The sequence below is a fragment of the Vigna angularis genome, chromosome 9, assembly GCF_016808095.1.
Source record: "Vigna angularis cultivar LongXiaoDou No.4 chromosome 9, ASM1680809v1, whole genome shotgun sequence".
In the NCBI taxonomy this organism is placed as follows: domain Eukaryota; kingdom Viridiplantae; phylum Streptophyta; class Magnoliopsida; order Fabales; family Fabaceae; genus Vigna; species Vigna angularis.
In genome coordinates this window covers 30,477,549-30,501,352 of record NC_068978.1, presented here as the reverse complement: position 1 = coordinate 30,501,352, position 23,804 = coordinate 30,477,549, and the positions used below count along the sequence as shown (strand labels likewise).

Below are 23,804 nucleotides of genomic sequence, written 5' to 3'. Positions count from 1 at the left end.
TAATTTTATGTTACTTTCATTTCTAAAATAATTCTTAATTATTATATTTAAATATTATTCTAATTTTATTATGATTACGTAAATAATTATATTATAATTAATTAAAGACCTTTATGCAATCAAGATATTAGTGAGGAGGAAATATAAACTTAAGATTGAAAAATAGTAACTTAATCCTATTTTTAAGATTTATGATCTTAAATTTTTTATAATTTTCTTATAGCATAGTAGAATGATTTAAAAGAGTTGCTTTATGTATTAAAGCTTTAAATATACAATCTTGACCATAATTTTTGCATTAAAAATTTCCTTTAAGTAATTCAATGACAATAATATCTTTCATCTTCATTTTAGAAAGAAAAAAAAAATCTTAATCATCATACTATTAGTTTTTTCCACACCTTTATTTCCAATACCCTTGACAACAAGGTCAAGGTCTCCTTGTAGATGTCATATAAATCTTTGTAATATTGCTATTTGTTAGTCTTCAAGTAAAGATCCAAAATAGGGTTTTTAAAGCATTTTCCACAGGAGGTTATAAAATGACTCATCCACACATAATGGTAGATATAAACTGATAGTGTCATGAAGTAAATATAAAATAATTCTTAATTATCCTATATTATGTTTCCAAAAATGGTCATGATAATGTCATATTCCCGAAATATAAAGTGTATTGGAGATTTTTTTTATTCAAAATATAGAATTATGATTTCAAATATGATATTATTAAAGTGCAATCCAAATTTCTTGATTCAAATGTTAAATTATAGTTTCAAAATGATATCGTTGAAATAGTTATATTTTGATTCATGTTTTTAATATTAATTTATACTTCTTCCGAATGTCATTTACATAAATAAGGAGTTTATTTGATATATTATTAATATTTTATTTAAAGATTTCTTCCTTTGATGTGATCTACAAAGATCAAATATTTCATGTTGTTAAGTATTTCCACGAAAGATAATAATATTTTGGTATTTTTCATTGAGATTTTAATAAAATGATTCGCAATCACACGAATGAAACACCCCTACTTTACATTTTCTTTTATTATTCCATAAAATTCAGATGAAATATAAGAATCATTGACTACTTTATCTTTTGACTTACAAAATGTCAAATGATAAGAAATTCACTATAAATTATCAGCCCGATACTGTGGTTAAAATGCTGAATTGTTTACATTTTCTTTTATATCATAATTAAATCCAAGATATAAGAATTTACACTATTTTCAACGAACATATCCCCAATTAAAATACGAAAATATAACAAGATTTTATCAACAGTCACAAAATTAACAAGTTTTTAGTGAGATTAATCCAAGAATTCACTTGAAGAAGAGGAAGAAATTATAAAAAGGAAGATGGTTTTCAAAGTCCTTTTCCAATATAACTATTTACAATAATAATAATAATAATAATAATAATAAAGTATTATCCAAGATCATCTGTTCTAAGGAAAAGAGTGAAACCAAATTTAAAAAAAACTATGTAAAATGAAATATGTTTTTATAACTATTAAATTAATTGAAGAGAATTTTCCAAGTTTAAAAAGAGAAATATCAACCTGTTAAAATCTCAACAAAAACAAACAAAATGATATGCTCTTATCTGCATGATGTCACTTAAATGTCAAAAAAGACACAATAAAAAGTGTTTATCCTTCCTTCCTTATCTGTTCTCTAATACATAACATGATAACAACCACATGAATGAACCTCTGAACCAAACACAGATTCTTCACTCTATGTTGCTACAACTCTCTCTTTTTCATCTTCTCCTTTGGCCTCCTTCAAACTCCAAACCAACTTCATCACTCATCTTCTCTGGTAAAGTTTACTCTTTCAGCAGATTGGTCTATAGGGTGAGTGAATTATGTTCATGAAGCTTAAGTTTCAGTGTTCAGTGAAAGCAATGAAAAGGGATATGCAAAAACTGAAGGGTTAAACTGAGATGGCTACAAGCAATTCCTACCTCCCTAGTGCTCCTTCTTCTCTTCTTCCAATCTCAATTCACAAGTTCCAAATCACTCAACTCAGACCAAAACCAAATGTGTCTTCCATCAAACAGCACATCAACCTCAGTGAAACACAACAACTCCAAGGTCACTTCATCAAAACCAGTTCCAGTTGGAGTTTTAGAGTCCCTTTTGCAGCACTGGAAAGTCATTCTAGCAATGAAGCAATTTACAGCTTCCTAATTACATCTTACATAAAAAACAACAGCCCTGCAGATGCTGCAAAAATCTATGCCTATATGCGTAGAACAGACACCGAAGTTGACAATTTTATCATACCCTCGGTTCTCAAAGCATGCTGCCTTATCCCTTCAGTCTTGCTAGGACAAGAGTTGCATGGTTTTGTGGTGAAAAATGGCTTTCATGGGGATGTTTTTGTGTGTAATGCTTTAATCATGATGTACAGTGAGGTTGGAAGCTTGGAATCGGCACGGTTGTTATTTGATAAGATTGAGAACAAAGATGCTGTTTCTTGGAGTACTATGATTAGGAGCTATGATAGGAGTGGTTTGTTTGATGAAGCATTGGACCTTTTGAGAGGTATGTTTATAATGGGAGTGAGGCCTAGTGAAACTGCAATGTTAAGCATCACACATGTCTTGGCAGAACTTGCTGAATTGAAATTGGGAAAAGCCATGCATGGTTATGTGATAAGGAATGTGAAGTTCGGGAAATCAGAAATTCCTCTAAGTACTGGTTTGATTGATATGTACGTTAAGTGTGGAAATTTAGGTTATGCAAAAAGGCTTTTTGATGGCTTGTCTGAGGCTAGTATCATTTCATGGACTGCTATGATTGCAGGCTACATTCATTGCAATAACTTGAATGAAGGTGTAAGATTCTTTGTCAAAATGCTTGAAGAGGGTATGTTTCCAAATGAGATTACGATCCTTAGTTTGGTCAAAGAATGTGGGATAGCAGTTGCTCTAGAACTAGGAAAGTGGCTGCATGCTTTCACATTAAGAACTGGGTTCACCATGTCTTTGGTTCTTGCCACTGCTTTCATTCACATGTATGGCAAATGTGGTGATGCTAGAAGTGCAAGATCTCTGTTTAACAGCTACAAGAGCAAAGATTTAATGATGTGGAGTGCCATGATTTCAGCTTATGCACAAAACAATTGTACAGATGAAGCATTTGATGTCTTTGTGCACATGACAGGTTGTGGAATAAGGCCAAATGAGATGACCATGGTTACCCTCCTCAAGGTATGTGCAAAAGCTGGATCACTTGAAATGGGAAAGTGGATCCATTCTTACATAGATAAACAAGGAATTAAAGAAGATATGATTCTTAGAACAGCTTTGGTGGACATGTATGCCAAATGTGGAGACATAGATATAGCTCACAGATTGTTTGATGCAGCAATGGACCGTGACGTTTCAATGTGGAATGCCATGATATCAGGTTTTGCAGTGCATGGTCATGGTGAGGCAGCATTGAAACTGTTTGAAGAAATGCAATCACAGGGGGTTCTCCCTAATGACATTACATTCATTGGTGCTCTTCATGCTTGTAGTCACTCAGGATTGTTGCAAGAAGGGAAGAGGCTATTTGACAGAATGGTTCATGAATTTGGACTTGTCCCAAAAGTTGAACACTATGGTTGTATGGTGGACGTTCTTGGTAGAGCAGGAATGCTTGATGAAGCACAGGAATTGATTAAGAACATGCCTATGAGGCCAAGCATGGCTGTGTTTGGATCTCTTCTTTCTGCATGCAGGCTTCACAAAAATCTCAAAGTAGGAGAATGGGCAGCAGAACAGTTTCTCTCATTGGAACCTCACAAAAGTGGGTATAACGTTCTGATGTCAAACATATATGCATCAGAAAGCAGATGGGGTGATGTTGCATACATAAGGAAAGGTATGAAGGATGAGGGAATTGTTAAAGTTGCAGGTGTTAGTTCCATTGAAGTGAATGGATCACTTCATGAATTCATAATGGGAGATAGGGATCACCCAGATGCTGAGAAAATTTATGAAATGATTGATGAGATGACTGAAAAACGGAAAGATGTTGTGATGGAAACCCATTTAGGACATTCCATTTAAAGGAGTATCAACTTAATCTAAGGCTAGGAAAGGGAAGTTGAAGAAGAACTTTTAAGGCTCTTTCTTGATTTTCTTTCTCTATGTCTTAGAAGGATTCCTATTTTAATACTATATGGTTGTTTTGTTTGTAGGATACAATAAAGGCAAGAACCATGGCCAACCAATCAGATTTGGGAAAAGCATTCTTCAAGGAATCAGCATCAGGGTCGCTCAAGCGCCCTCAGACAGAGGGTCGCTCAAGCGCCCTCAGACAGAGGGTCGCTCAAGCGCCCTCAGACAGAGGGGGCTCCAGCTCAAATGCACCAAATGCACTTCCTGGCTCACGTGCGCTCCAGCACCCTAGACAGGGGGGCTCCAGCCCCAGCGGAGCAGCCTGAAGCACGTTTTGGCAGCACTGTACATGTGACCCAGCATGCTTCCTGTGACCAGCTGACTTGGCCTCCAAGCTTGTCTTATATTTTGAATTTTGGAGGGAAATTAGATCAGAATTGAGGCCCTTCTTCACCTATAAATAAGAGGGCCTCCCCTTTGTAATTCTCACTTTTGGATGTAATGAAATGCTCCAGAATTGTTTGCTCAACCTCTTATATCCCTTAGTCACCTCTGAATTTCGAATTCAGATACTCCCCTCTAGCTTCCTTCCTTAGTAGGAAGGCCTTCTCAGCTTGGAGGCATCATACACACACCACATCTTCATCCAAACTTTCATCAAACACCTTTCGATGCATCCATTTCACTGCACCAAATCTCATTCCACTGTGCATCTGTTTCGAAGCTTCTTCTTGCGTGCTTAATGCTAGGAGAGGGTTCCATCAAGTGGTATCAGGAGCTTAGGTCGTCCACGCACCAAGAGTTAAGCTATTTCATCCATTTTCTATTCCAATTCTGTTTCTGTTTTTGCATTCTGTCCAGTTTTTGTTCCAACACTGTTTCCATTTTGTTTTGGTTGTGTTCTTCTTAATTTGGTGTGTTTAATCATTGTTTGGTGTGCTTCCATTCTATTATCATGTTTACTTTTAATTTTAAAAGGTGAATCTTCTTTGTTTGAGTCATTTTCAGCCTTATCTTTCAATTTCAAGTTTGTCATAAGTCATGTGCTCAAAATTCTGATGCAGTTTTTAATTTGTCATTAAATCTGGTTTTCCTGCTTTGGTTTTTGGATGTGCTTGAGTTCAGATGAAAGTGAATTCATATATCAACCAAATAAGGCAATGAGAGCTTAATCTAGCCTTGGTGATATGAGCAGAATCACTAAAACTCTGGTTCAAGTTTCAAATCTGATTGAAAATTCATTTCTGGTTTAAGTTTTCTTTGAATCTGTTTTATGACTTTTAAGTCTGTTCTGATGCATTGTCCACCACTGTTTGGTGTTGTCTAAGGTTGCAAATGGTATGGCAAACCATAAAAAGCAATGAAATGCATCTAGCATAGCTTGGTTGCCTCATAAACCAGAAACACCTACTGTTTTTGTCTTATTTCAAGCTTTTCACGGTGCTTAAAATCCTTGGTTGTCTAATCTGAATTTAATTCATTCTAGCTGATAAATTCCAGCTTGATCTAGTGTATTAAGACTTCCTTGAGTCATTTTCATTGTTGCTATAGCTTTTGAATCAATCAAACTTGATTTTGGTGGATTGTTGGGGTATTTTTCTGCATAAATTGGCCATAACAAAGTCTGATTTTGATTTCTGCTAATTCTGAGCTATTTGATAACTTGAACAAGTTTAAAATGGTGTTTAAAAGTTGCTAGAAGATTTCAATTAGTAATATCTTGGCCTAAGTGCAGAGTTGTGTCTTAAACCATCATATTTTGAGTTATATTAGGAAGTGGCAAGGTCAATTTGAGTAGCAATCTGTTTTTAACTCATTTCAGAGTTTGAACACGTTTCAAATCACTAATTAAAGTTGCTGAAGTGATTCATTTCGAGTTTAAGCCACTTCTGTGCAAATTTGAGTTTCAAACCACCAAAACCAAGCCAATTTTCTGGTGCAGTGTTGAAAACTGAATCTGTTTTGATGAATGTACTTTGAAATCCAATTTGGCTTGCAGCAATACCTGGTTCAGTGATTAAAAATATAATTAAATGGTTAAAAGAAGCAAAGCAAAGTGTTAAAAGGGATTATGAACCGTGCAGCCTAGTCCAAACCCAAAAACACAAAATCTGGGTTTCTTTAAGGCATCTCATCGAACACCTTCTGTTTTTATCAAACAGTTTCGTGCTAATTGTCTTTCAACCTGCATTTTGAGTTTTCTTGCTTTCTTAATTTGTTCTAGCACCTTTCTTAGGATCCATTTGAGTGCCTACTTCTGTTGTAAACCTATTTTTATTGCTTTTGAGCTTTTGGCCTCTTAAATTGTCCAGTTCAAGTCAAATTTTGGTGTTGAAACTGGTGCAGATTTTTAATCTGTTTGGTGACTGTTTTGGATGATTGCAATGGTGTTGTGAAGTCCAATTGGAGCATTCAAGTTGCAGAACCATTTCCCTACCAAGGTAGCATCTTAGGAAGTGGAGAGGAACCTGAATTTGTGAATTCAAGTGTGCTGTCCAGCAAACATTAATTGTATTTTTTTTTTCAGCAGCATAAAACACTTTTCTGCAGTGAGAATTTGAGTGAAAATTGGCAACTCCTACAGCCAAATTTTGAGAGACCAGCTCCATACCAAAGTGAATGAGAAATTGAGTGTTTGGAACCTAAAAGAAGCTTGCTAGAGCACCCTGAAACAGTAAAGGAAGTGAGATTTGAGTGAATGCACATGAAGCCAAATAGCCTTGGCCGAGAGAAATACTGCACTATTGTCCAATGCTGAAACAGTCCAGTTTCAGAATCTGATTTGTGTTATGCAATTGGCTTATACAGTTCTGATTTGAGAAACATTTTAAATGATCAAAAGGATTTTGAAACTTGTTGATTGAACTGGTTTTTACAATTGAAGGTGCAGATTTCAGTTTTTAAAAAATTGTTCAAAACAGTTTTCATCACACCTTGTTTAAACCAATTCAGCTTTCTGATTTTTGGTGCAGTTTGGTGTTGTCTTCTAGACAATAACCCAGTTTTCATCCAGTTCTGTTTTGACCAGTTTGGTCCTTAAATTCAAGCTGATTCCATCATCAATTTTGGACCAATTGAATAAATTGATTTGCTGAACTGGAACATTAAATATTCTTGCTGGTTTGATATAACAGTGCAGGTTTTCACTTGAAGGGTGTCTTATAGCTTGTGCAGCAGATTTTCAAAAACTGTTTTGGAGAGCTTTGTGAAGACCATTAAAAGTGAGATGAACGTGCTCTAATTGGAGTTTCACGGTTGCACAGAAACTAAATAGCAGAGTCAATACTCTGCAGTAGCCAACACTGTTCCAGAAGCTTGAAACCTCTTTGAGCAAGGATTGAAGGGCTAAAGCACTAAGAGAGCAACAAAAACAAGTTTCAAATCAGTGCACATATGGAGCAGCAGAGTAGTTTAGCTTGATTCTTTTGAGTTTTGAACTTGTAATATGTTTCCATTTTAGTTTTCAGTTTTGTTTGTAAAAGGCCATTTAAGACCAAGTGTTTGGAAGAGTCCTTGGTGCTCTCTCCAATCTTGGCAATTTTCTTTGCTTGCTTTGATAGTAGACGGTGAGTGTGTCTTGTTAGCCAAAGTTACAAGCCTCACCTAAGATTTCCTTTGTTTTATCTTCACACTCTAGGCTTTTGTTCCATTAGAAGTCTAGGTGTTTTATCTTTCATTTTGGTTGTTTGAGTCCATTTTTAAATTCAATAGTGAATCTTACTTTGAAAATGGTCAAGTAAGTAACCTTAGACATTCTGGCTAGGTAAGATTTGGTATTTAAGCAGCCTTTGGCTCACTTCTCTTATCTGGGAATTGTCTCTTGGTAAAATCTTAAACCTTTTCAAACTAAGAAAGCCACTTTTGAAATTAAAAAGATGTCTAAGGAAATCATGATCACCAAGAGAGGAATAGAAATGAGTGAGCTTAAGAACTTGTTTGCCCAATACATGAAAAATCAAAATGAGGGTGAACAAAAAGAAAGAAGGAAGGATGAAAGGTACAACCAAGCTAGGAAAGATATTCCATTTTTTGGAAAAGACATTAGTGCTTTAACATACTTAGCTTGGGAAAGAAAAATTGATAAAATACATCCTTTCCTTGCTAGAGATAATGAATCCTTTGCTCTTAACATGTATCTTTCTAGATTAGAAGAACATGCAAGTGAGTGGTGGAATCATAGGCAATATAGTGTCAAGAAAGGTAGAAAATCCTCCATTCATGATTGGTATGAACTAAGAGCTTGCATGAGAAGAAATTTTGTTCCTTTTGAGCTTGGAGGCATCATACACACACCACATCTTCATCTAAACTTTCATCAAACACCTTTCTATGCATCCATTTCACTGCACCAAATCTCATTCCGCTGTGCATCTGTTTCGAAGCTTCTTCTTGCGTGCTTAATGCTAGGAGAGGATTCCATCATGTTGGATACACCCTAGATGTATCGTCTCCTCGTGTCTGACATATAGGACAATGACACACTTAGAATAATACTCATATGATACTAATAAGTGAATAAGTGAAGTGTCTCCTTTGAAATACATTTTCTTTTGTCTCTGCAGCATAATTTTACTCCAACACAATCTTAATAACCACAAATACAATAATTTTTTAATGATCCATAAACTTCTAATCTTATCACTTTGGTAACATCTTAATTATTCAACATTCAACTATAATGAGATTTCTCACATCTTCAATATTACAAAACAGTCAACTCAAAGAAAATTTAAAAGTTATTACATATATCCATAAATAACTTAGATAGCAAAAGATATACAAGATCCTACACAACTATGAGATATTACACTGAACCAAAAGTATAATAGGTCTTCTAAAAACAGATGAAACTAAAAATACTACATCCTACATTATGTCTCAACTCCGTCTCCTCCCAGCACCTACTCACCAGAGACATCTCCTAAGCTCACACTATTATGGTTATCATTGCAAAATCGAAGAAATAAAACAGACAAACAAATAGAGAGAAAAAATAGTAAGCTAACGTACCAAAAGATCATTTATACAATTTAGTTTAAAACATACATAATAATTACATCCTTGATTCAAATAACAAATCAAACAGATTTATAACATCAGACTTGACCATCCGTATATGTGTATTGATGTCAGACTATAGCAAGTTGTTGCACTTATAGTGGTGGAATAACTGGCCCACCCCAAGCTACCACACAAGGCTAGTCCGTCTACCACCTATGGCCAAAGAGCACCAGACCATAGACTAGGACCTTCTGCTACTCCTCACCATATAAACCCCTTCTCTACTTGATATGGAATGATTACTGGAACATCCAGATAACTTCTAAGACTGAGTCTCTACATCAATACATCACACACTACTAAACTCCGCCCTAGGAGCTACCCCATAACCATCGAAATACCAACATGAAGTCTCACCACGAGATCCATGAAATCACGCCAATCATCCATATCATACCATCATATTCATAAACCATAAACATACACATAAATATGTTCATAAACCATAAATATTCATATATTCAAATCAATTAAGTATAACAAATTTATAAACTAACTCACCCAAATAAGGAATCCAAAGCAAAGAAAACATATAAGAACTTAGAAACAAAGCACCTAACAAATTTAAATTTTTTTTAGAGATAATCGATTATCACACCTGATAATCGATTATTCCAAAGAAAATTGATGTAAAGATGATCTTCTGACTGAAATAATCAATTATCTTACTAAAATAATCGATTATAAAGTAAGATAATCAATTATTCTAGAGACTTTTGCAGAAAATATGACATTCGAACTAAAATAATTGATTATCAAGTAAGATAATCGATTATTCCGGTTAGTTTTGACACTAACATGATTTTTCTAGTTTGGTTGCACCTAAAACTCGTCCACATGACCAAAATTAGTATCCTTGACCCTATAATTGATTCAAGAACATGTTTATACTCAAAAGAAGATACCATTTTAATCTTTTGGTCAGGATTTAGTTGCGCCAACTCATAACAACCCTCCAAGAGCTAACATATGAGAATTTTACACATTACAAGTTTTAAATAGCCTAAAAACAGATCCGATACTTCAGTTTTCCCCATTTAACCCTTATCTAAAAATCTTGCCTATCAAAAGCCCCTTTTTAGACCAAAACTACCCTATTCTTTTACCTATTTACTACTTTTTCATTTATCAGCAGATTTTTGGTTAACTATAGTTTCTAGACAAGTTCTAAATGACCTAAAGACAACTCCCAAGCATCAGTTATAGCTCCAAAATCGCTCTTATAGAAATTTACCTACCAAAACCCCAGTGTAGACCAAAAATCAACTATAACTCTATCATTCTATCACATTAAAATTCAACAAAAAATATCAACTCATTATGACATAGTCCCACCAATTCAAGCAACCTAAAACCATTATATTCAACAAGTAATCACTGCAAATCCTTTCAATACCAGATAACACACATTCAATAGAATTCGCATCAACAACTTTTCATACTAAATTTATAAATTTCAAACAAAACCAAGCATGCAAGACACTATATTGAAACATTAGCAACATAAAAATGAGTAGTTAGTTTCCTTTATCTTACAAAGGACCCAATGACTCCACTCGCTCAAGGAACTCTATCTGCACCTACAACTCATAGAAACATGATCATGGTATATTTTTAGAACTACTGATTAACAGAGAGTCTTATAGAAGACTCAGATGACACATGAAAAAGCACTACGACTCGCATGTAAAGAAAACAAAACATACCAAAGAAAAAGAGTAGAAACTAACTTACTCTTTTGGAGAAACTAATCGGGTAAACTTGAAGATCTCGTCGCTGTGATTACTTAGGCATTCTAGAGACATAATGTGTTTTAAAATAATGAAACTCTTTTATAACGAAATTATTTATATTAAAACCATTTAATATTAAAATAATCAAGTCTCACTATTTTTAACTATTACCACTTTTAAAGTATCATTTTCTATGTCTTTACAACTTTCAAAAGGATCTTGTTCATATTATATTAGTAAGAAAAAAATGTACAAAATATCACTTTGACGAAATATACTAAGAAAACTCAATATTCATACATGATTTCAACTTATATTAAAAAAATATATTATTTTTCAATCTAAAACTAAGTAAATTTATATATTTTTTTCTTTATAAATTGTTCAACCTTTCTTCATTGTAAACTTATATTCACCTTTTGAATTTTTAATTTATACAAATTTATTGCATTAGAATTCTAAATTAAAAGTGATGTTATAATCTTTTGTATAGATTATTTCATGAGCGTGAGTATAATCATCCCAATATAATAAAATTTAAGCATTCCACGAGAGGTTTTATTAGAGATCTTATTTGTTAGGAGTTTTAAATTCAAGCTGTTATACAGTTTATTCTGTTATTTTGTTTACTATAAAACACTGTTGTAGTGCTTATTTTTTACTGCTTCAATATACATTCAATATTTTCACATTTCATTTCTCTCTGTTCTGATATCTTCTATCAGTTTCTATTCTCTGCAAGTTTCCATTCTCTGCATTCTCTTACAGTGGTATCCAGAGCCCAGGTTGAAAGAGTACCTAAGGGGTATCGTTCCGAGTACAGTGCGGCTGACTGTGGGTGGTTTAGAACGATCAATAAAGCAGTTCTTGGGCAGACAAGAAGGGTGGACCATGGCTGATTTCTCTACGACAAATCTTCCTGTACTTACCGACAAGAATTGGAGTAGGTGGAGTACGCAGATGCGTGTGTTGTTTCGCGTTCAAAATGTGAGCAGTGTGGTAGAAGGAGATAACTTCGTTAGTGATATTCGTGGTTCAGAAGATCAGAAGGAGATTCTAAGAGAGAAAGATGATAAAGCCTTGCTGATCATTCACCAATGTGTGGATGATATGCATTTCGAGAAGATACAAAATGCATCTACAGCTAGAGAAGCGTGGGAGATATTGGTACACTGCCATTCTGGGGGAGAGAAAATCAGAAAAGTGAAACTCCAGACGCTGCGGAGACAATACGAACTGGCACAAATGGAGGATAGTGATAAGGTTAGTGATTATTTCACTAAAATTCTGAGTATTACTAACCAGATGAAGAGATGTGGCGAGTCCATTAGTGATTTCATGATAGTTGAAAAGATTATGCGGTCTCTACCTCAGCGGTTCGATTACATTGTTGTGGCAATTGAAGAATCAAAAGATACAGAGAAGATGAAGATTGAGGAACTACAAAGTTCCTTAGAGGCGCATGAAATGAGATTGATAGACCGAAATCCCGTAAAGAATGATGAGCAAGCACTCAAGGCGCTGTATGTCAGAAATGAAGAGAAAAAGAAGTTCAAGAAGTGGAAAGGAAAACCAGCAAGAGGAAAATGGAAAAATGAGTATAATGCAAATGAGCAAGATGAAAAGGTTGAATGTCCTGAAGGCAAGAATGGTTCTGATAAGAACATAAAGAAGAAAGATAGGAGGAATGTAGAATGCTTTAGTTGTCACAAGATGGGGCATTACGCATTCGAATGTTACTCAAATAAAGGTAAACAAAAGAAGAAACAACAAAGCAAAGAGGCGTATCTGGCTCAAGAGGACTCTGACTCAGAACCATTGACGCTGATGGTAACAACAACAACTGATAATTCACAATCATTTGTGAAATCATGGTATTTGGACTCGGGGTGCTCAAATCACATGACATGCAACAAGGAGTGACTGATCAGATTAGATGAATCAAAGAAGAGTAGGGTCAGATTCGCAGATAATAGCACACTCCAGGTCGAGGGAATGGGAAATGTGGTTATACGAAGAAAAGATGGTTCACATGCTATCATAGAAGATGTTCTACTTGTGCCAGCAATGAAATGCAATCTGCTAAGTCTTGGACAACTTGTTGAGAAAGGATTTACAGTTGTTATGGGAGGTTGTGATCAAGTAGAAGTGTTTGATAAAAATGAAGTATTGATCTTGAGAAGCAAGATTTCTAAAAATCGAACATTTCAAGTGTGTATGGATGCAGTAGGAAGCTGGCATTGTTTGTCTACTGTAAAAGATGATGATACCTGGAAGTGGCACTTAAGGTTTGGTCATCTAAACTTTAAGGATCTAAGGCAGCTAAGTGGAAAAGGTATGGTTTCTGGAATGACAGAAACCAGTATACCAGAAAAAGTGTGTGAATCTTGCATTGTGGGAAAACAAAGCAGAAGACCATTTCAAGCGAGACTTGAGATGAGATCCAAAGGATGTCTTGATGTGGTGCACTCCGATATATGTGGCCCTATGGAGGTGTCAACTTTGGCTGGAAATAGGTATTTTATCAGCTTTGTTGATGAATTTAGTAGAATGGTTTGGGTGTTCCTGATACAGCTGAAAAGTGAAGCGCTTGAGATATTTAAGAGGTTCAAGATTAAGGTAGAAACAGAGAGTGGAAGAACCATTAAAATACTTAGAACCGATGGAGGGGGTGAGTATACATCTCATGCTTTTGAACAATTCTGTCAAGACAGTGGAGTCAATCATGAAGTAACAGCACCATACACTCCACAACACAATGGCTTGGTAGAAAGGAGAAACAGGACAATTATGAACATGGCCAGGTGTTTGCTGCGTGATAAGTGCTTACCACGAAATCTCTGGGGTGAAGCTGTTTCAACAGCTGTTCATATATTGAACAGGTGTCCTACCAAGAGACTCACATGCAAAGTTCCACTCGAGGCATGGACAGGTACGAAACCAAGTGTGAGTCATTTTAGAGTGTTTGGATCTTTAGTTTTTAGCCACGTTTCAGATCAAAGGAGATCGAAACTTGAAGATAAAGGAGAGGCGATGGTTCTCGTGGGATATCATCTGACAGGGGCATAGAAGCTCTACGATCCAAATAAAGGCAGAATGGTGATCAGCAGAGATGTAGTAATTCTAGAAGATGAGAGTTGGGATTGGGAGAAAGGTCAGACCAGTATCAAGAAGGTAACGGTGGTGACTGAGATATCAGATGCAACTGATAAGAAGATTGTTGATGGTGTTGACAGTGATAATACACTAAGGAGACCTAGAAGACAGTCTACAAGACCACCGAGGTTTGCTGATTACGAGTTATATACAGATACTGGTGTGAGTGATGAAGGTGATTTAGTTCACATGGCATTAATGGCTGGAACTGAACCAATAGATGTAGATGAAGCTATGGCAGAAACAGAATGGAAGGAGGCAATGATTGAAGAACTCAAATCCATCGAAAAGAATAGAACGTGGAGCCTGGTTGATCTGCCACATGGAAAGAAATGCATTGGATTGAAGTGGGTTTTCAAGCGAAAGCTGAATCCAGATGGCACTGTTTTAAAGCACAAGGCTAGGCTCGTGGCAAGAGGATTTTTGCAAAGAAAAGGGATTGATTTCACAGAAGTGTTCGCTCCAGTAGCAAGGTTAGAAACAATTCGTGTAGTAATTGCTATTGCCTGTGCTAAACGATGGTCTATGATTCAACTTGATGTTAAATCTGCGTTCTTGCATGGACCACTGGAGGAGGAAGTCTATGTTCAACAGCCTCCAGGATTTAACAGAGTAAATAAGGAGCAGCAAGTGTACAAACTTCATAAGGCTCTCTATGGCTTGCGGCAAACTCCAAGAGCATGGAACAGAAGGATTGACGGGTTTTTCCTTGATCATGGGTTTAAACGCTGTGTTGTGGAGCATGGTGTGTACGTTAGGGAGAGCACTGATGGCAACAGAATGATTGTCTGCTTGTACGTAGATGATTTGTTGATATCTGGATCAAGCCTAAAGGAGATAGACGAGTTCAAGCGAATGATGGAATCTGAGTTTGAAATGACTGATCTCGGGAAGCTTAATTACTTCTTGGGCATGGAATTTACTCAGACAGCAGCAGGATTGTTGATGCATCAGCAAAGATACATGAAAGAGTTACTGGAAAGGTTCAAGATGACATCATGCAATGATGTTAGAAGTCCTCTTGAAGTAAATACCAAGCTGAAGTTAGATGAGACTGAAGAAGGAGTGAATGAAACGATCTTCAAACAGGTTATTGGTTCATTACGATTCCTATGTAATAGTAGGCCTGACTTGATGTTTAGTGTAGGCTTGCTGAGTCGCATCATGGGAAATCCAAAGAAGAGTCATATGATGGCTGCCAAAAGGATATTAAGATACGTAAAAGGGACAACTAATTATGGAATCTTGTTTCCATATGGTTTGCGTGAAGATGAACTGAAATTTGTTGGATATGCAGATTCTGACTACGGTGGAGATCTTGTTGAAAGGAAAAGTACGTCTGGAAACATATTCTTCATCAATAAAGCACCCGTTTCATGGAGTTCTAGGAAGCAGAATGTTGTTGCTTTGTCTAGCTGTGAAGCAGAATACATATCTGGATGCCATGCAGCTTGTCAAGGGGTTTGGTTAAAGGAACTAATGAAGGAGTTAGGGATAGTTGAGGAAAGTCCAGTGCTGTTAAAAATGGACAACACTTCTGCTATGAACTTGGCTAAAAATCCTGTTAGCCATGGAAGGAGTAAGCATATTGAGATAAAGTATCATTTCCTGCGTGATATGGTAACCAGGGGAAGAATTGAGCTGATCTACTGCAAGTCTGACTTACAACTTGCAGATCTCTTTACAAAACCAATCAAGACTAATAGAATTGAGTTCCTTAGAAAAGAGATAGGAGTGTTACCTCTTACAGCTTGATTTAGGAAGGAGTGTTAGGAGTTTTAAATTCAAGCTGTTATACAGTTTATTATGTTATTTTGTTTACTATAAAACACTGTTGTAGTGCTTATTTTTTACTGCTTCAATATATATTCAATATGTTCACGTTTCATTTCTCTCTGTTCTAATATCTTCTATCAGTTTCTATTCTCTGCAAGTTTCCATTATCTGCATTCTCTTACATTATTCTCATACATTATACTTCACCAAAACAAAATTATCAACAACTTACAATAGCGGATACTTGTGCAACAAGAGTACACTTTTTCTCATAAACTATGCCACATTTTTAATCCAAATATCATGAAATTTTAAATATAAATGAACCTTTTTTTCATAATATAAAAAAAAAATTAGGAGCATGAATAAGTAGCTGCCATTGGCCATGAGGCCATTCCTTTAATTTTTGTGAGTATAATCATTTTCATTTTTTCTAATATTTGTCTAAGCAAAATGAAAAGAGTGGTCTTGGATTTACCTTAAGTTACGTATTTTTATTAATTACTTTAACATTTTGGTTTTAGGTACTCTTTTTGGTTCTTATGAAACCTTAAACCAATAAAGTTATATAAGTAACTATCAAACATTGAATATCAATTTAATTTTAAATTGATCCACTTTACTAATCTAAGAACTACTTATTTCTAATAGTGGAAGATTATTTATATGAATATTTTTTATTCCAGAAAATTTTTAATTATTTTTTTTCTGAAATTTGAAGTAAATTTAGCTCTCCAATTTAAATAAAAAAAATTTCAGTTTAGTTCCTTAAAAAAGTAAAAATGTTTAGTCTTTATGTATTAATTTTGATATATTGAAAAGGGATATATATATGCATATATTTTTTTCAAATTTAAGGAATTTAAATAATTTTGTTTTCAATTTGAAGATCAAAATTGAGTTAACCTAAAATTTTAATTAATAGAAACTTAATCAACCCTTTATTAAAGATGATGAAATGAAATTATTGGTTTATTATTACATATAAGGAGTGTTAGTGATTCTGTTAGAGTGAGACCCAACGAAGCCTGAAACTCCTTGGCGTTGAACAAAAGCGCCGAACTCATTGCTTTCAAAATTTAAAGTAAGTCTCTCTCTCTCCATCTTTTACGTTTCATCATTACTTAATGATTCGTCTGTGTTGCGATTCTTCAACTTCTTGGTATTTGTATGTTTGTGTATATCTGGATTGAGAAATTTAGATTGGTGTGCTACGTGTAGGTAAAACTGAAGTGTATGTTGCTTGCACACCACGTGTTTGATAATATGCCTGCACAAAGCTTCAACTCGTAGCTTTGTGAATTTTTTGTTTCTGAAGTTTTGTCTGACTTGGAAGTTGTTGGATATGTCCGTCGGTTTGAACTTACATGGAATTGCTTCCTCACATTTCTTTCGTGTTGTAAAATGTGGATACTGCTGCTAGTGCTTGTAATAAATAATAGTGTCTGTATACTGTTTGTTATATGGTTTAGGAGGGCTTTTGTTTACTTCTTTTGACTGCTGTTGATTATTTGTTGTATTCAGGGTTAAATGGGTTTTTGTGGTTCATTCTAAATGTTACTGTTTATTTTTCTTTTGATCTGTAATTTTTGAAAAAGTTGTAATCTAGGATCGGGAAAAATAGAATCTTTCGCATATAGTCCTTTTGTAAGAAATGCATCCCTTTGGTTAAAGTTTCCCTAATCTTGTTTGGACAAAAGCACTATTGAGTTTGGTCCCTTTTCGTGATTGCAATTTGGAGGCTTCAATTTCTTATGTGTGGTTTAGATTAACATTTTGGTTTTGATAGAAATTGAAATTCGAACCAAGCTCACTTGTGCATTTAATATTTTTAATTGAGTTTGAGCCTTCATATTAATTCCACTTGTTTTTTTTTTCGGGTTAATATATTTGTTTGATTTCCTTTGTTGCATTATAAATCAAATTGTTTTTGATGTTTGCAATTTGCTCATGTGGTCTTCGGAAACGTCTTTTGACATGAGTTGCAGCCTACTCAGTGAGACGAAAACACGTACCCTTTCTTCCTCGGGTCTCAGAGTGGCATATTATAAAGATTTGATGCAGAATGGCTACAACCAGAGCTCGAATTAGTAGCTTCTCTCGCAATGTATCAACAGTGACATCTCAGAATCCTGGACTTAAGCATGGCCCTAATGGAACAATGCTCATTTCATCTGGGATTCCCGATCTTGACAGTAATTATCCCTTTGACTTGCTTTTAAGTGGCTGTTAGTGAATGAAGGAGTTATATTGTTTTATTTGATTCATGTGGAGTGTCTTTTCAGAGAAGACTCTCATGCTTGCTTTTTCCCCCTTTTGAGTAGAGATTTTAGGTGGTGGTTTTCCATTGGGTAGCCTTGTCATGGTTATGGAAGATGAAGAAGCACCTCATCATATGCTTTTATTGAGAAATTTTATGTCTCAAGGACTTGTACAAAAGCAACCACTCTTGTATGCTAGTGCATACAGAGATCCTAAAAGATTTCTTGGTACTTTGCCTAGTCCAGCATCGTCCAAAGGGGATAAATCTTCAGATCTTAGCCATGTACTTTTGTTCATCCTTTGCTATTTGTGTTATAATGACTATTTTATGATAATTTATTTTATTTATTGCTCTTATAATTACAGGAGAAGGATATAAGAATTGCTTGGCAATACAAGAAGTACTTTGTTGATTCTCAGCTGAATCTCAACACTAATAATGGTACGTTTATTATATTCTTTATCTGTTTCTCTATTCTCAACATGGTACTAGACTGGTACCATCCTCTATGATATGTATCCTTGTGTCATGGTATCAAAGCCTGACAAGAAGGCAACCCTAATCCGAGTTTTCATAGGTGTAATTTTTATTCTTGAAACTGTGTACATTTCTGGTTTCTTTTTCTTACACTATTCATCATTCGTGTTATTGTTCACCATTGATGTTTTCCTAGCAAGTTTCTTTTGGTGAGATTTTTCTGGCCCATGACAGCCTCTACTAACATTTCCTTGTTGTGCAATGACCATCTTTTGCTTTTCAACTGCCAGTGTCCTTTGACCATTTTTTCCAGCAACCTCCTTGTCCTTTGTGCAATTGTTTTGGTTTCCGGTAACCACTGTGCCCTCTGATAATTTTTTCTCTCCAGCAGCCATGGTAGTATTGAAGAAGTTTTTTTCTGGACAACAACAGTTGACATTTGTAGCAAGCTTGACTCATGCTCCAACATTAAGGGGAGTGTTAAAGATATTGTTTTTCATTAATCGTTTCAACATGGTATTAGAGTCTAACAAGAAGGGAACCCCAATCTGAGTTATCCCTGTGGGCCCACTGCTGCTGGGTGTAATTCTTTTAGAAACTGTGTACATTTTTGGTTTCTGTTTTTTAGAAATTGTTTAAGTTTTTCTTTTTCACTATCCAGTGTCGGTGTTACTGTTCATTGTCAACATTTTACCAGTTAATTTTTTTTTCAGTGTGTTTTTTCTTGTCAGTGACCACCATCTTGCCTAGCTTTGTAGTGACCATTTTTTTGCTTTTCACCAGTTGCTGTACCATTTCACCATTTTTGCTTTCCAACAGCCTCCTCGTTTTCTGTTTTTGCAATTCAGTAACTTTCATGTCCCCAGATCATTTTTTTTCTCTTCGGCCGCTCATGCTCCAACTTGTGGGGATTTGTCATTATTTACTTTATCACCTCCAACAAACAACCAATTGAACGACATGATTCTCTCCAGGGTTCTTGTGTTAATGACATTTATAACAAGCTTTTCTCAGATGGTAGCTCTCTCCCAACTCAAGGGGGATGGTTAGAGATATGATTTGATTACATTAAATTGGGAGATTTGATGGGGGTATATCTTATCAAATATTTTGCATCACTAGATATTGACTTCGTTTCTTATTATTGTATCTCTTCTTCATTACCAATAAGAATACTCATGTATGTACATAACGTACAAAATTCATTTTATTCCTTCTTGGTTTCTCATTTCTCAACATGGTACCAGAGCAGTACCATTCTCCTTGACCTCTTTTGTCATTAATCCTTTCAACAATTAATATGCATTTTTGATCAATTTTTATAGCATCTTATGAGAAGGGAGCAATTTGCAAATTGATGAATATGCCAATCATGTAATGTTAATTAATGAGTTGAATCTTATTTACATTTTAGGTGGTCAGCAGGATTACTGTAATGATTTTGATTTGAGAAAGCCCCTGGATCGGCATTACTTTAGTGGCAGCAATGTAGATTGTGTTTGCTTCAAAGATTCTCCAAACCTTAGTGCTCTTCAAGACCGTTGTGCTGAATTTCTAGCTAAACTCTCAAGGTGAAGTGATCTACACCCACTATGTTAGAAATGTATTCTTAGAAATATAAGATGATTCCTCCTAGGACTCCACCTAATAGCTACAGATTTTAGGAGAACAGGATCTTGACAGTATTGAACTGTTTATTCATATTGCCGCACCTGGTTGAGTCAAGTTTTTCTGAATAGAATAAAATAAAATGAGATTAAATTGGATAGTGTTTATTGTTTGGATTTGATCGTAAGGGTATAATGCTCCTTCCAGGCAAAAGTTTATTAAATCTTTTGATAGATATTTTTTCGCGCATGCAATTTAAGATTTGATAGAATAAACTGATGTCATTTGGCCAAGGTTGCTGTCTCCAGCCAGTGGGTAAGGGCTTTACTAGTCGTGTGCAATTTAGAACTTATTTTCCGTATTTTAATGCTATAGTTGGCAATCGTTATGATTGGATGGTCTTACGTAGGTAGCTGTGAGTTATTATTATTTTTTATTTTGATGGGCACGTACTGATGATAAATACAATCTAGGGATTACGCATCTGGGAAGCAAGCAGTGTTTGTGAGTTTTGCAAATGCATGCAATTGTCATAATTGGCTTTGAAGAATATTTTTTTTAGCACTATACCACAAACTCCTGCAATATCATTATTTTGAATGCTGGCGTAAAAGAGATGATTAAGATTGCAGTATTGTTAATTTTGAACTATATTTATTGTTGCTTCTGGAACCTTTAGAAACTTTGGCGCTTGATCAAGGTAATTACAGTTTGGCTATTTCTTCTTTCTGCCTACTTTTTCATTTACAAACATTACGGATGTCATCACAGAAATGAAGGCAACATTTCCTCCGCTGGTCGTATTGCTATTCAATCATTATGTTCTCCACAGTGCAAGTATTCAAATGATGTGAGTTAATATATTTCCTTCGCTTTTTTTCATATTATTTTGAAATAAGTTTCTCCTTTGTCTTTGAGCTGTAAACCTTTCTTTATGACTCTTACACAGCCTTCCCTCTAGGAACTAGGAAACAGTTTACCTGCTTGCAGATCCTATCTTGCGATCCTAGTTGAATCTCAGACATTGATACCGTTCTTCATTCTATGAAAGTTTAACATTTTTCTAATAAGAAATGTGTTCATATCTTTATTGTAGGAGTGGCATATGCTTTCCTTTATTAGGTCCCTAAAGAGCATGACTCAATCTTCAAACGCTGTTGTTGTTGTAACCTTTCCACCTTCACTTCTTTCTCCATCTTGTTCACTAAGATTGCAGCATATGGCAGACACCTTGCTTTCTGTCAGAGCCATTCCAGGTTCATTGTCAACTCTCAGGTCTTATATTTCATGTGTTTATTTATGAATTATCTCAAATTTCAGCACTAGACTATATTTGTTTCAGATGAGGACAAGGAACTGGCAAAACTCCTCACTGGTTACCAGGATATGATAGGGCTTATAAACATACACAAAGCTGCACGGTTAAATACACAGGTTATATTCACACTTCATTTTGATTTATCTTTTGTGCACCAATAGTTACCAATATGACATGCATACAACTGTTCACATCCGTTTATACAATTTTTAATAAATGTGTGTTTGAATTTAAATGGAAAACCTGCATACGTCCATCTTTTCAACTCAATTGCACTAAATCAGAGAAGCTTCTTCTGGGAGCTGCTTTTAAATTTGAGAGTATGAGAATTTGATCAGAAGACGAAGTAATTCGTTTGATAACTATTATTTTTTGGCACATGCTATAGATCTTGCCCGTCTCCTTGTAAAGTTCATTGGATAGAAGCTACTTTTTTCTTTCATACACATCTGCCTTTGCCAATTGTCTGATTTTCATCATGCAGGTTCCAGTGATTCTGGAGGCTACAACGTTCTCAATCAAATTGCAAAAGCGGAGGTTTTTGGTCTTAGAATGTCTAAATCAAGCCCCAGTTGATGGATCAAGTGGAAGTTCATATGGTACATCTGGCGGTTGTTCTGGGTCATCCAAAGTTGGGACACTTGATTTTTAGATCATACCTTATTTTTACATCTGGCGGTTGTTCTGGGTCATCTAACTGAACACTTGTAACAACCAAACAGATTCTAACTTATATCTTTTTGTTCTTTTGATAATCAAATGGTTTCACTATTGGTTCGTCTGTAATGTACAGGTTTAAAAGATAGTGTACAATTGAAAATGTTGAGTGTCAGGGAGAAAAATAGCAGACTGTATTTTTTTTTTTAATTTGGTTGATAGTAACTCTGCATTTTCAGGCTTAGTTGTACTGTGTTAACTTCGTATTAGGAATCATGGGTGTTTTTTGCGAACAGGAATAAGAACAATATCAGTACTGACCATTTAGTTTAAATTATCACAAATTATTCTCTCAAAAGTTAATTTTTTCTTAATTTTCAAATTTCAGATTCGCATATCAGGCCAAAAGTGTTAAATTAATTATCAAAATTTTGGTTGATGAGTTGAACCAAACATCATTACTTATTTTTAAACCTTAGTCGTTAGTGGAAAGATAACTTATCTGCATCCCATTTTTGTTACATAGGTTGCAAAATACTAAACTCCTGAGGAAATTAAAAAAAAATGTTTCAAGAACAAGATCATTATAAAATTAACTCGATCTACTTATATTTACATCAGTTATCGTAACAATCTTTTACTACATTCTAAGACAGTTAATTTCCATTATTAGTAACAATTGAGTTGCAACTTGCAGGCATGGAGATCACAACAAATTCTGAATGTATCTCAATCATAAGAAAAATGATACTTTAAAAAATATAAAATTTTTATATTCATTTTTTATATAATCTTTTCTTACTTTTTATTTTTTAAAAAGAATACAAAAATTCACTTTTTTATAATTATTTTGTTATTGTATTTAAAAGTGTATCATTCTAGCATTACTTCATCCATAAAATTGTTTTGTAGCCTTTGATTCTAAATTTAAATATTGAAGGCCATTTTTCAATCCTCTTGCAATTCTAATTCACAAGAGAAAATCTTCTTACTCAAAATATTATTTTCTTTCTGCAGCATATTTCATAAACTCATAAATTTTATGATTTAATAAATTGAACTTCTTTAAATGAGTAATCGCACTTTAAATTTGAATTAGAGCTTCAATTGACAAATCAGTCGAAGTCGAATAAGCATGAAATTCTCCATCTAAAAGAGAAAATAAGTGTTAAATAAATGGTACTTGTTCTTACTTTGGTACCATGATTTACTTTTAATTAAATTTTCTATTGAATGTCCAAATTAATTTTATTCACGTACGGAAAGACTAACAAGTTGAAAGAACCAAAATAGGAAATTGAAAATATAATTAATCTCTCTTTAACACATACTTTATCCATATACACTTTTAGGAATTAAAACTCCTATAACATATTTAAGAGGCAATTATCTATTAAACATACGGATCAAATTAACTTAAAAGTGGTGTAGCCGTTTGATTGAAAACAAATTCAGAAAAATTCTTTTGGACAGGAAAGGAAGGAAGTTGATTGAGAGATACAAACACCAGTAAAATCTGAACGAGATTGACACTATTTTTTATCTAAAATTTTAAAAAGATAAATTAATTTATCTTTTATTTTGTATTCTACTAACTTGTATTCACCTTTGCATTCCCGGTTTTT

General features: G+C 34.6%; 3 protein-coding genes and 1 long non-coding RNA gene across 5 annotated transcripts; all 4 read left to right on the top strand.

Moving 5' to 3' along the window:
- The first annotated feature begins 1,741 nt into the window (after window positions 1-1,741).
- Window positions 1,742-7,753, top strand: LOC128194011 (uncharacterized). Its single transcript, XR_008245250.1, has 2 exons — window positions 1,742-1,837; window positions 4,211-7,753. It is a non-coding gene; the product is annotated as an uncharacterized LOC128194011 (long non-coding RNA).
- LOC108347545 (pentatricopeptide repeat-containing protein At1g11290, chloroplastic-like) lies at window positions 1,834-7,753 on the top strand. Of its 2 annotated transcripts, none has more exons than XM_052868422.1 (2): window positions 1,834-4,931; window positions 7,265-7,753. In XM_052868422.1, the coding sequence occupies exon 1, from the start codon at window positions 1,962-1,964 to the stop codon at window positions 4,077-4,079; it is 2,118 nt and encodes a 705-aa protein (XP_052724382.1). In that variant the 5' UTR covers window positions 1,834-1,961; the 3' UTR covers window positions 4,080-4,931; window positions 7,265-7,753. The 2 variants fall into 2 exon arrangements, with proteins under 2 accessions (XP_052724382.1, XP_052724383.1); XM_052868423.1 differs by having other exon boundaries at window positions 1,834-6,571.
- Window positions 7,754-10,737: 2,984 nt separating this feature from the next.
- LOC108346791 (uncharacterized) lies at window positions 10,738-12,847 on the top strand. The gene is made up of 2 exons (XM_017585838.1): window positions 10,738-10,797; window positions 11,693-12,847. The coding sequence occupies exons 1-2, from the start codon at window positions 10,738-10,740 to the stop codon at window positions 12,845-12,847; spliced, it is 1,215 nt and encodes a 404-aa protein (XP_017441327.1).
- Window positions 12,848-16,825: 3,978 nt separating this feature from the next.
- On the top strand, window positions 16,826-22,513 carry LOC108346343 (elongator complex protein 4). Its single transcript, XM_017585410.2, has 9 exons — window positions 16,826-16,940; window positions 17,845-18,051; window positions 18,181-18,401; window positions 18,485-18,560; window positions 20,011-20,167; window positions 20,976-21,054; window positions 21,301-21,460; window positions 21,547-21,638; window positions 22,007-22,513. Exons 2-9 carry the CDS (start codon window positions 17,922-17,924, stop codon window positions 22,172-22,174), a joined length of 1,083 nt encoding a protein of 360 aa, XP_017440899.1. The 5' UTR covers window positions 16,826-16,940; window positions 17,845-17,921; the 3' UTR covers window positions 22,175-22,513.
- The last annotated feature ends 1,291 nt before the right edge of the window (window positions 22,514-23,804 follow it).

Bases quoted from the DNA above. Each gene is read 5' to 3' on its own strand.
- LOC108347545 (XM_052868422.1), top strand. From the start codon at position 1,962: ATGGCTACAAGCAATTCCTACCTCCCTAGTGCTCCTTCTTCTCTTCTT.
- LOC108346791 (XM_017585838.1), top strand. From the start codon at position 10,738: ATGACTCCACTCGCTCAAGGAACTCTATCTGCACCTACAACTCATAGA. The intron at 10,798-11,692 runs GTATATTTTTAG...ATTCTCTTACAG, and splicing joins CTCATAGAAACATGATCATG to TGGTATCCAGAGCCCAGGTT.
- LOC108346343 (XM_017585410.2), top strand. From the start codon at position 17,922: ATGGCTACAACCAGAGCTCGAATTAGTAGCTTCTCTCGCAATGTATCA. The intron at 21,055-21,300 runs GTGAGTTAATAT...TCTTTATTGTAG, and splicing joins AGTGCAAGTATTCAAATGAT to GAGTGGCATATGCTTTCCTT. The intron at 21,639-22,006 runs GTTATATTCACA...TTCATCATGCAG, and splicing joins CTGCACGGTTAAATACACAG to GTTCCAGTGATTCTGGAGGC.